Source organism: Glossina fuscipes, unplaced genomic scaffold (assembly GCF_014805625.2).
Source record: "Glossina fuscipes isolate IAEA_lab_2018 unplaced genomic scaffold, Yale_Gfus_2 42, whole genome shotgun sequence".
Lineage (NCBI taxonomy): Eukaryota > Metazoa > Arthropoda > Insecta > Diptera > Glossinidae > Glossina > Glossina fuscipes.
In genome coordinates, this window is record NW_023998426.1 from 74,396 (window position 1) to 86,747 (window position 12,352).

Genomic DNA, 12,352 nt, shown 5'->3' on the forward strand with positions numbered 1-12,352 from the left:
TAAAACTGCAAACTTCAGCTAAATCTAAATAGTTGGTCTTGCTTTAATCAATCCCTTCCACTATCTCATTGCTAATCTGCGGCTAAATTATGGGTAACTCAGGTTAGAGATCGTCTCCTGAAGATGTTAGAAGTTTTTAAATAACCGCAGTATACTTTTGCACCGTTTCAGTTTTCGATGGAGGGAAGAACATTTAATACAGCTTTTTAGCATTGCTTGCTTTCTATTTAATTAATTCGAACACAGATCTGCCTTAAAAAATATGTCATGTAGTGTCGATTCTTGCTGGCGAAAGATTCATGCATGAAAGAGTAAACGTTAACAAATGCTGCGTACTAAGCGATCCCGGAACAGTGCATAGTTCACTTCACGAAACATATGTTTATACCTATCACCGGAGAATGACAATATTTTAATCAAATATGCAACCGAAGCTAAAGATATCCTTCATATCATGAATGTGAGTCATGACAGCAAACTCAAAAGGGGTAGCTTATCTGTCATAAAAGCTCCTTAAACGCTAAATGGAACACCATTAACGAAGTAAAACGTATTACAGGTAATCGCGGAGAGAAGACTTTTTGCTACACCCTTGGTCTCTGGCGTAATCAGCAAACTGAGCAAGCCAAACTTTCGGCTTCCGCCGAAGTCAGTAATTGAGGACGATGCAGTGAAAAAGACAGAGACCTTAATTCTAATCCTTTCTCCACAATATACAACCGACGTTAACGGAATCAAGATCAAAATATTTTCAAGAATAAATTCATAAATGCTGTGTGGCGACCAAAAAACTTCTCAAGCAATTGATGAATTTGTCTTGGGAGCAACTAGTTGTATGGATATCCTGAAACGACCTGGACAACGACTAGAGTTTTTTTTTTTTTTTTCTTTCTTTAACACTGAGCCCATGTCGTAGTTAGCGTTTTACTTATCTTGTTTATCTGAGTATCGTGCTTTGAAATAAATAAACGTTAATTATAATAAGTAACTTGCAGCCTTCTCCATTTATAATCCTTTGCAACGATCGCCCTTCTTAAATGTACATATATAGCCGACCTACTCGCAATGGATGGACATTGCAAAAATTAACTGAATAAATTAAAACGCACGAGAGTCTTCAGTAAGGTTTTTTTAAAGGAATTAAGGAACGTCCGTCCGTACGTGGTTTATAAAGCCGCGTAAAACTTGAAGAATGGCACTAATATCCCCCATCGAATGGCACTAATTTTATATCCCGATTGGATCTCGAAATATAAGCATAAAAACGAACGAGATCTGTCTACTACCAAACTACTGCAAAATATTTTTATCAGTAACCTAAGTCCGGAATCGGCAAACAAAGCGTCCTAGCATTATCAGCAAACGATTGGCTTACGAAGTGTTTACTTAAGGGGTATCGCCTGCATATACAGCACGTTAAGGAAATGATTTTTATTTACATCGTAAGGTGAATTATTTTCAAATTTCATATAAATTTATTTGAATACACAAAGTTAATAAAATTAATAATCGACCGTCATTATCAGCGGCATCTTCACTTACATACATATATTTCGCGTGTGTTATCACATTTATGCATCGATTAAAGTAAAAAATTTATGATTATCATTAATTTGATGACAAAGTCAGTTGGCTGATGGTGTGTAAATATTTACCAAAACATTTCATATACATATATATATATATATATATATTCTTTTAAACGTTATATTCACAGCACAACCCTTAAAATTGTTTAAAAAAGTGGAGAAATTTTTAATATACGCTGCATAGATGCGTTTACCCTCAACTTTAGAAGAAGAAAAAAATTTCTAAGGAAATGTTTGTATATAAATACGTGGCTTTTAAAATGTCTGCGCATATATGTCGGTCTCTACCTTAAAAGAAAAGGCTGACAAGCAAGATTTTAGTATACATGCATTAACATGATTCTTGGATACCCATCATCTCAGTTAGCCGAATGATCGCTTTATTATAAATGTGATTTATATTTATTTAGTGTTTCCTAAACATTCTGTATTTTATAAATCTGTATTGTGAGGACCCTAAGTCGTCCCTAGTTTTGGCCTCATGGGTTCTCCGTTTCTGGGGGAAAGAAAGAGTGCTACTCTAAGTTAGAGAGTAACCAAGTTTAGGATAGAAAATAGGAATAGAATAAGAATAGGGTAAGAATAGAATAAGAATAGAATAGAAATAGAATAAGAATAGGATAGGAATAGGATAAGACTAGAATAAGAGTAGAATAAGTTGGAATAATTTAGAGTTAGCCTTAGTTTGAGAGTCTTAGTTTGAGAGTGTTAGGGGGAGTCGGTTTTGAAAGTTGGTCGTGACCGGTTGTACAGTCCGCCGCGATTTCGATGGTTATAAGATAAAGAGAAAATAAAGATCCCTTGCGAATATAAATTTTCTTGTGTTTTCCTGAGTCGGTGAGCTGCGCCATCCCCAGAGAATGGGCCGAAAGGCCCTCACTGTATGTGTGTGTGTATTTGGTTTTTGTTTTTTATAAAATACATTATATAAAGAATATATAAAGAAAGATTTAATAAAGCAAAAACCTGCATAGCCAGTTGAATCTTTCAGAAAATTTGACTTAAGTATCTATTCCGCGGCTCTTTTCTCGAAAGTGAAACTCATCCATCAGATAATGGCTCTTTTGTCAAAAGCGAAGCTGAAAGTGTTTCCCCGGCTCATGTGGCAATTCCCCACCTCTTTTATAGAGAGTAAAGTCTACAGTTAGCCGGTCGTAATGCTTTTAGCAAAAGGCTAAAATTCACTTAAATCCACATTTCATTGATCTTACGAGATATGTACTTTCTATGTTTCCTTCATTGGGCATTGTACGTCTGAATGAACATCGTTACTACTTTCATTCATGAATCTTCAATTTTGTATGCCTATGTACGTGCAAGTGATGTGATGGGTATTATTTGATGTTACAAACAGAACAATGCATTTAATACGCATTCAGTCGTTGTAGGTGAATATATAAAAAACTGCAATTTCAATATCAATAACAATTTAGAATGACTGCTTCATACCAATGACGCGTTGACGATGATATTAAAGTAGGAAATGCATTTTCAAGTGATTTCCATCGTTTACGTATGCAGTCCAAAGGCAATGTAATAAGGGCGGTTGTATAAGTTAAGATATAGTATGTACAGCAAGTACGTTGTATGAAAAGTAGTACGACGCCAGGGTGAAATCTATACGACATTCATACTTCGGCGTCTACTTGGATGTACTTAGGGGAATGCGATCGCAAAAGAAACGTAAACCAAGGACCTTTGTTTCTTTTAGCTGTTGCACACATATATATGCGACTGTGTGTATGTGCGCGTGGATGTGCGTTTATTCTGTGACATGCATATGGTGATGTTGAAGAGTTTTAATGGATTTTTAAGAGTTGGATTTTTGTTTTACATAACTTTTAGGCTTTTTTTATATATATATCCATGTATGTATGTATGTATGTATGTATGTGCGTATGTATGTGTAAAAGAAGAAACGTTAATGAACTTTAAAGCCCCGTTTTTATTTTTTTGTTTTTATTTTTCTTCTTCTTCTTCTTCTTCTTATTAAATATTTGCATATGAAGACCTCTATGTTAACAAAAGAAAAAGACAAAATACATCAATCATTGTTTGCATACTTTTTTCTTCCTCTACGTTTTTTTGACAAATTAAATTTTCTAGGCTTACATTGCAAAGATATCCTTATCAATAGCATAAGCCTGCGACTCAAGGCTTTCTCTATTAACACGAATTATTATAAGACATGAAAGTGTCTACTAAAACATAAGAATGCTATAAACTCCTTATGCAACCGCTAACTGCAAGCAATTTCTTTTTCTTATGAACTTTGGGAACGTTAAGAATGGAAAATAAAGAAGGAAAGAAAGCTTTATAAATATTTAGATTATTTGCATATTAATACAGTTGTAAGCAACAAATGTTACTCGCCATGAAAAGAGAGAAAAAAAAAAAAACCGAAAATACATACATTATACCTCGTAATCCTTGGCAGAAAACTAAAGTAAATCATATCCTCTAAAAAACATTACAAAAGAAAAAGAGAAGGTTATCTTTCTTAAATGGAGTTAGGCAACGAATTCAGGAAATACTTTTTTTTTTACTCGTTAAATAGTTTGGTTATCTCATTCCATTGCACGTAGATAATAAAATACGATAAAAAAAGGGAATAGGAACAAACATAAGATTCCATTATATAGAATGAGACTTGCCTTTAACCACCGATTATGTTGATATCTGCCTTCAAGCAGCGCGAAGCATTTAATCCACAGTCTTGATTTTAATTATTACCCATGATAGGACTAACTATTTACGAAAATTTACAATCAAACCTTGAATTCTTTTAACTTTCGGTGCAAGCGCTATTTAGGGTTTCGGAAACACCCCTTCTTCCCGCATATTAATATGAAACTGAAAACAGTGGCTGTCAATGGCTGGAAGTTTTCAAGAGTCCTTCATACTAGACTTGCTGATGCTGTAAGGAGAACATATCACAAAACGATATTTGTAATTTTGTAGTCTTTACAACGGATGGTAATGCTTCATTTATTCCGTCAATCCATATCTTCATTTTGGTGCAGTAGTCGCGTCTTACGCATAGTTAAGCGGCTAAGTTTGAAGCGCAAACAGCCTAAACAATGCTAAAATCTTTTAGTTCAATCATTCGGTAGAGATTTAAATAACGATGACTTAAGATCACTTGGCTTAGTTGGCAATGCTGAATAGAGTTTGTCAAGCTGAAGTTTTCACTAATCGTCAAGTTATCCTGGATCCAATGCGAAGGAAAGTTTTTACTTATAATTGCTCAGGCAAACGCCGACCGTATGTTCGATACTGAAGCATTCTTAAATCTTACAAGAATTTACCTAACGATCTGCATCCATTGGACGTAATGTTCTTTTGTGCACGAACTGCATTAAATTTTGTCAGCTAAAAAATAAACCAACCAACCAAAATAAACCAATGAAGACAATAGATCTTTATCTGTATTAAAATCACTAAATCAAAAACTTACTTCATCAGGGAGCTACGCTTAATCTTAAATTCATTAAATCAACGATATACAAAGGTCTCAACTTTTATTCACTTCATTCATCAACAAATTTCGCTCGATATTAAATTGAGAAAAGCCATTTTTTTCTAAAATTCTTTAACTGCATTAAAACCATTTGCTAACGAACTACGCCTGAACCTTAATTTATCAAACTAACATATGCCAACGTCTGCCTGATTGTCTTAAATTTATTCGACAGTATATTCGATATTGAATTCGTTATGCCAACAATGTATGGTGGCTACGTGTGTGATGCTTGATTACGTCTTGAAGATCGCAGAGTTCAAATGTGTTCACGACCAAAAGCGGCCAGAATTATGAGATACGAATGTTTGCATGTCCTTCTTACACTGTATTGACTCTTCTAAACTTTTTCACCACCAGTTCAGCTTATACCCTAAGCGCATGCTTTAGCTGCGCCTTATTGCCGGCTATTCTCGATACTGAAAAAAAGGTTCGTTATGGCTAGTCTTGACCTTGAACGAACACTTAAAGCCGAATCGAAAAAGCTGAGTGCATATAGAGAGATGAAAGGGAACAATTAATGTCTGCTTCGCCACAAAACATATTTCATGCCGATGCTTCGCCACGGACGCTTGCTTGATTTGGAAAAGAAAACCTGACTACCCTTTGAGTTTGCATAAAACTGTTCTTCAAGAACAGCTTACCATCTACTTCATGAGAATTTTTCTTTCCTTGTACTCTTTTTTCATCGACAAGCAAAAGCAAATCTTCTTTGCAAAGAAACAGGAAGAACATTAGGAAGTGGCCCATGAGAGCCTTGCATACAATAACTATTCTTGATTTAAAATTTTGCAGAATAAGAATCAGTGCTGTAGTTAAGAATATAAATTATGCAGAACATTTTTATTTATTATATAATCCGCTACGCTTACCATGCTTCGGGAATTCGCTAATGTTACGCTTATATACGATAACATGTTCGTATTTAACGGGAAACCTCGTTTCCAGTCATAGGTTTTTTTTTCTTAATATTCCTCAGATTATTTTCGTATCATCGGCTTGTGAATAATTTTATTAAGATAAGTATATAAAGTAATTACGGAAATTGTTTACAAAACTTTAAAGTCAGATATTTACCGAGATTAGGGTTTTATTCGCTGACCAAGTTCTCTTTCCAAAGGCTACGATTCCAGTCTTTAGGTTTTAAGGAAGTGCTTGTAGATCTTTAGGACTCGTTTCCTTTTAATATTTTTATTTGTTGGATTTATTTTTCTTATTCACCAAGTTGCAGACACCGGTCGGGACAAGCATCAAAACTACTTATGTGCTTTTATTACTTTCCAAATATTTTAAGGAGATTTCGTTTTCCACAGAATGAGTCACTTTGAGTTTATGCTAGAGTTTTATTATAAAATATACGATTCTCGTAATGATATTATTTACGCTTATTTAGCATGTTATACTTATAATGCTATAAATTTGCTACTTTGCATATACTTCGGGGAATGTGTCTTTAAAAGAAAATGAAATCAACAAAAATTTTCAAATACAAGCTTCTAATAGGTATCCAAAGATTCGACTTAAACATAGCATAATTTTTTTTTTTTCTTTTTATATATGCTCGCACGCACTTACAACTTAACATTTTGTCTGCAATTGCATACCATATCCACAAATGTACGCTTACATACGAGAACGGCAGCATTTTTGGGATAAGTCAAGACCCAGTAAGCCTTATTAGGCATATGTTTTCATACAATAAAGATATATACATACATATATAAATATATATCTGCGTAACTAAACGCCCGCGTTATTGTTGTTGTGGAAGGGGAAGAAATCTAACAATGCATAAAGCTGTAAAACATAAAAATTAATATTATTTCAGTCCAACAGCTGGGACAAATATACCAAAGGCAACATATTCTATGCAAGCCCTAGCATAACAATAATATCTTAAAAATACAAAAGATGTAAAAACAAATAAGAAAAACAAAAACTGAACTTAAGCTTAAGTTTATTTATATGTCCCGTATAGTCTTTGGCATGCAAATGAACTATAAGCAGCAACGGCGGCAATAATAGCGAAAAGTTATTATAGAGCAGTTGCTTAAAAGCTGAGATTATAAAAAGGAAAAAATTATTGCTTATATAAACAGTTTTTATTCAACAAAGAAATTTTCGAAAAAAAAAAAAACAAGAAAATAAGGGACTCGATTGCTTGTCAATATTTAAAGGCGGTGTAAGTTAAGGCCTTCGCGCTGTATGAATACTCGCGCTCACCTTGCATTTTCCTACTTTTTCGCTTTAAGCGAAGATAACGCCATAAAACAATTATCGAGAAAAGAGAGTAATTAACATGTTTATTTGTTTTGTTTGGTGCAATAGCAACAACAGCAAAAGAAAAAAAAAAAAAAAGAGAGGAAAACACTATCACATAAAACCAAACATAATCATAAACATTTATTCAATATGCACATCCTGCTGCTGCTGCTGCTGCTGCCACTGCTTTTGGAGCTGCTAAGACTTTCACTCCACTCGCGTCCTGTTCCTTAGCAAACTGAACAACAATCTTTTTAACTTCTTAGCATTTAAGCAAGTATGTGTGCAAGCATGTAGATGTAAATGCCATAAAATTTCATAATCTCTCCCACTTTCTTTTCCCTTCTTTCGCATAGTTAAACTATCATCCATTTATTCCATTCTTTCTTTCTCTTTCTCTTTCTCTCTGTCTCTCTCTCTCTCTCTCTCTCTCTCTCTCTCTCTCTCTCTCTCTCTATGTCTCTGTCTCTGTCTTTCTTTTGCCTCCTGCCTTTTATTATTACTCGTAAAGTGCATGGCTGCCCCGTTGTTCACAAAACATTTCAATAAATATGCAGAAACGTTTTATATGCTACTTAAGCATAGTTGGCAGCAAGTAAGCAAGCAAAGCTAGTTAGCTGGTGAAGCAGACAAGTTAGCATATGAACCCATGTTAGCAATAAAACATTTTGTTAAGTGCTAAATAAATTCATATAATGAGTGTTTGCGGCAGTTAAAAGAAATTCATTTCAATTTCTTTTTTTTTTTTTTTTTTCTTTCTTTTCTACTTTTTTTTTTTTTTATTATCTTAGTACATGTTTTTATGGTCTATATTTTAAGTGATGAATTTTTCTCTGCCTATAAACATGACAATGTATAAACAACTGCTGTCGTATCAATGCGATAGATCATAAAAATAAGACAAAAACATTAAAAGTTAGGTCGAATCAATTAATTCACAAAATTGCTGGTTATCTCTCATAATTAATACCATTTTTATACTTAATAAAGAAATCATATTTATGAATTCCATATATATATATATATAAATATATATACATATATATATAAAGTAATTAAGTGTAAGATTTTAATTAAGGTGAAGAATCAATTTTTATGCAGAGTTCCCTAACGAAATGGATTAAATGCCGTACCGTAGTTTTCAAAATTAAAAATCAATGTTTTCAAAACCAACGAATAAAGACAGGCAGGTTGACATTTTTTAGATTCATATTTACATCAGTTGTATCGGACGCTACAGAGCGCCTTACATATGCATAAGATATTCCGATGCTGAAAATAAATTTTTGCTTTTATTTCTAAGCATACGTTTAATGGTCTCCTCGAATACTATTTTTGAACTGTCTTTCCTATCATCCCCAAGAGTTGTCACAAAGGGCATAGCTTATCCAAGAAGAGCGTTTTAGAGCCTCTCGGTCTGCATGAGCAGACAATAGACTTTTATATTTCGATAAAGATACAACGCTAATGGCATGGATCAACTACGCTACGGCTAACCACTATCTCTTTTTATGTCCTCTCTACTTTCGGAGGTGATGCTCTGAATGATTAGGCAAATTGGAAAAAAAAAAAACAATATTCGCATTATGGCAAATCAAAGCTAATGAAAAAAAATTACATTTATCTTATAACGAATGTTTAATGCCCGTCAACTCAAAGCAATTTATTAAGAATTCGATTGGATACTTAACTCAAGTGTTAGTTTAAGTGATACTCATAGAATAAACGTACAACAAGCAAGAAAGTTATATTCTGCTGAGGCTGAACCTTGCATGCCCACCACCATTAAAATCTTTAGCGTCCCATGCTTCCATTTATGGTCATAAAGAAGTTATTCGGATAAAATTTATCTTTTCACGATCACTAAAAGGCATTGTGAAGAAAAAAATTAGTCCATCACTTCGTGACACCCATCATAATTAATTTAGAACGAACACATTTACCTGGTCGCCTTTTACTCCCCATGTTCTTGTCCATGTGACGCCCACATTATTATGGAAAAATTAATTCATCACGTCGTTATGTCCACAGTATTTTTTTTTTTTAGAATTAACATATTTTTAGGCGGATAATAAATAGCTTCCTTGGAAGAATGCACAAAATGGTCCATACTCCAAACAGGAGGATGAGAAAAACACACACTACATGAATGGACAGACAGACAGACGTGGCTCAATCAATGAAAAATGACAAAGCTGGTGAAGAGTATACATAGTTTACAGGGCCTCTGAAGCTCTCTTTTGGGTGTGGCAAATCTTATGACAAAATGCCTTTACCTCCATCCTTTGGTAATGGGTATAAAAATTTACTACGCTTGCATCCTTTGTTTATTGGTCTAAAAATTTTCACTTTTGCGAACGTAAGCAATACGTAGAGAAGCTAGGGATAGACCCGCCTTTCATTATACCGGTCGTATCAAATTCATTTTCTGAACGGAAACTAAGTAGATCTGACCTTCTGTGCGTGTTGTTGTCTTTTGTTCAACCTACAGGTAGTAATTTTTGATATATGTTGACGCAATTTGGTAAACCATCGCGTTTTACTCCTACACAACACCTCACTTTGAAAAGTCGTTACATGAATAACTGTATTAAACGAAGTGTTGTAAGTATTTGTAGTGTTTTTATTTCTTACTCATATATATATATAAATATACAATAATTATATCATTAAAGATTGTCGTTAAGCACATTATTTCAATTTTTACGCAATTATAGATAGTAAGTTTTATTTGCAGCTTAAGTGGTACTTACTGGCTAAACCGTTTAGTTTTCATTCTAATGATGAATAGGAACATACTACGTTTCTAACAATTTCCATGTCATCTATCAAACTAAGCGAGAAGATAAGTTTTGTTTTCGAAAACGAAGAAATTCCAATAATTATTGCTTCTTACCATATACTTCACCGTCATGCAATGTTTCTGGCAAATCATGATTTAAAGTTTCCGGTAGAAACAATGACAACAAACCGGATATAATACCTAAGAAACCTAAAACAACTAAAGGCAACGTCTCCGATATATTAGACAAATATGCTACAAATGGCGCTACCATTAAGGCTACATAACCCATAAGATGTATAAATGCTAAGCCCTGAGCTCTAACCACAGTTGGCAAGATTTCAGCGGCATATTGAGAGCCCACGTTGTAGGAAATGTTAACAAAAAAACGACCAGCCACAGCCAAAGAAGCTGAGCACAAACCCAATGGAACCGAAGAAGCGAAGAAACTTAGTAGTCCGCTTGTTATTAAACTCAAACAAAACCACCAACGTCGCCCAAGTTTATCTAAAGTAATAGCGAGTAACGTGTTGGCAGGCAATTCGGTAAAACATAATAACGAGAATGTAAGGAAAACATTTAAACCCAACGAATTCACATTACGAACGTGAACATCAAATATTAAGGTAATCGATAACCAGATGATAATCATTAGGGCAAAGTTACATCTAAGACGTGGAGTTTTAAAAATATCCCACAACGAATAACGATAATGATGATCGTAGTTTTCTTGCAGTGAATTCAAGCATGAATGAGCGAAATGCTCATAAACTTCCGGTTGAATTTGCGAATCATTTGATTTTTCCATTTTCTGTAAAATCTTAATTGCTGTCTCAATTTGACCCTGTGATATAAGCCATCTATAAGGAGTAGAGACAATTTTCAATTATAAGGCTAATGTGATTGAATCGATTTAGATATTCACTCACCTGGCTGATTCCGGTAATATTAAGAAAGTAAATATAGCCAAAATCAAGGGAGCTGAAGTGATCAAGGCAAATAGACGCCAATTGGCCAAATAATAAGCCAACCAAGGCAACAGGCATGCAGCAGTGGTAAAAAACAAAGCAAATGATAGATTGAAAACCAAGGTCCTATAACGCGGACCTACATATTCTAGAACTGTTACAAAATCAAAGCATACATGTATCACCGATTTTGTAGCACTTTTTTGATCTTCACTCTTACCCAATATATACATCATAGTAAAGCAATTATCGAAAGCGAAACCCATTAGAAATCGTACAATAGCAAATTGCCAAAAGTTTTGTACATAAGCCGTGATAATTCCCGCTGTACAACCCATTAAATTGCAGGCAATCAGAGAAGGTATGCGACCGTAACGATCAGCCCACCAGCCAAACAATAAACCTCCCATTATAGCCCCCAAGAAAAATAACGACTGAGCATAAGTGGCTAGCACGGCTCGCTCGCAAACCCAGTCACGCTCACTCGCCAACGATATGTAAGGTATGTACGTGTAATTGTAATGCCAGCCAGCGTAACATGTTCGCGTAGGCCATGAAACATTTGCGGAGCTGATGTTATTTAACAGTAATTCGGTAAAATTCACATCGTAAACCAAACATTTACTATATTCGCCATCGATTTTTGGTATGGCCAGAGATAATCTACAACAACAAGAACAACAACAAAATTTTAATTTATTTACAAAGTGAATGAAATTTTTCTTAATCTCATACAAGCACCTTTCTGCCATTGTTAGTCCCTCCAAGTCAGGAACATTACACCAATAGTCCTCCGGTATTAAAGTGAGAAAAATTTGCGAAAAATACACAAAAGCCAAAAAGCAACTAAACGGTATCATAGAGATAAATAATATCTTTTGGAAGCGACCGAATTCACCCAGTCTCGTTAACATATCATCGAAATCCATCGTGCAAGTGCTACGCAAATTGTAGGCATTCTCTTTGAAAATTTCCTCTTCCTGCACTTCTTCATCTTGATGACTATCGCTCATATAAAATATTTTATTAACTGACATTTTGCTTTTCTTTTCAATAATTTCAAAAAAATACACTGATCTTAACGGCGACGCATATAGAAATAAACTAAGTTTATATTTTGCTTATTATCTCACACTTTTACTATTTGTAATTGTTGTGTTTTATATTTAGTCTGCCTATGCTGCTACGCTGCTGTAATAGACACTCTGAGCATGAATTTCAATTAACACTT

The 12,352-nt window shown here is 34.3% G+C and overlaps 1 protein-coding gene across 1 annotated transcript; it reads right to left on the reverse strand.

Annotated features, from left to right (window-relative positions):
- Nucleotides 1-10,133: 10,133 nt before the first annotated feature.
- LOC119637004 (carcinine transporter-like) lies at nucleotides 10,134-12,134 on the reverse strand. The gene is made up of 4 exons (XM_038032779.1): nucleotides 11,863-12,134; nucleotides 11,342-11,784; nucleotides 11,083-11,275; nucleotides 10,134-11,013 (listed from the first exon to the last, which is right to left on the reverse strand). Exons 1-4 carry the CDS (start codon nucleotides 12,132-12,134, stop codon nucleotides 10,254-10,256), a joined length of 1,668 nt encoding a protein of 555 aa, XP_037888707.1. The 3' UTR covers nucleotides 10,134-10,253.
- Between the last annotated feature and the right edge of the window lie 218 nt (nucleotides 12,135-12,352).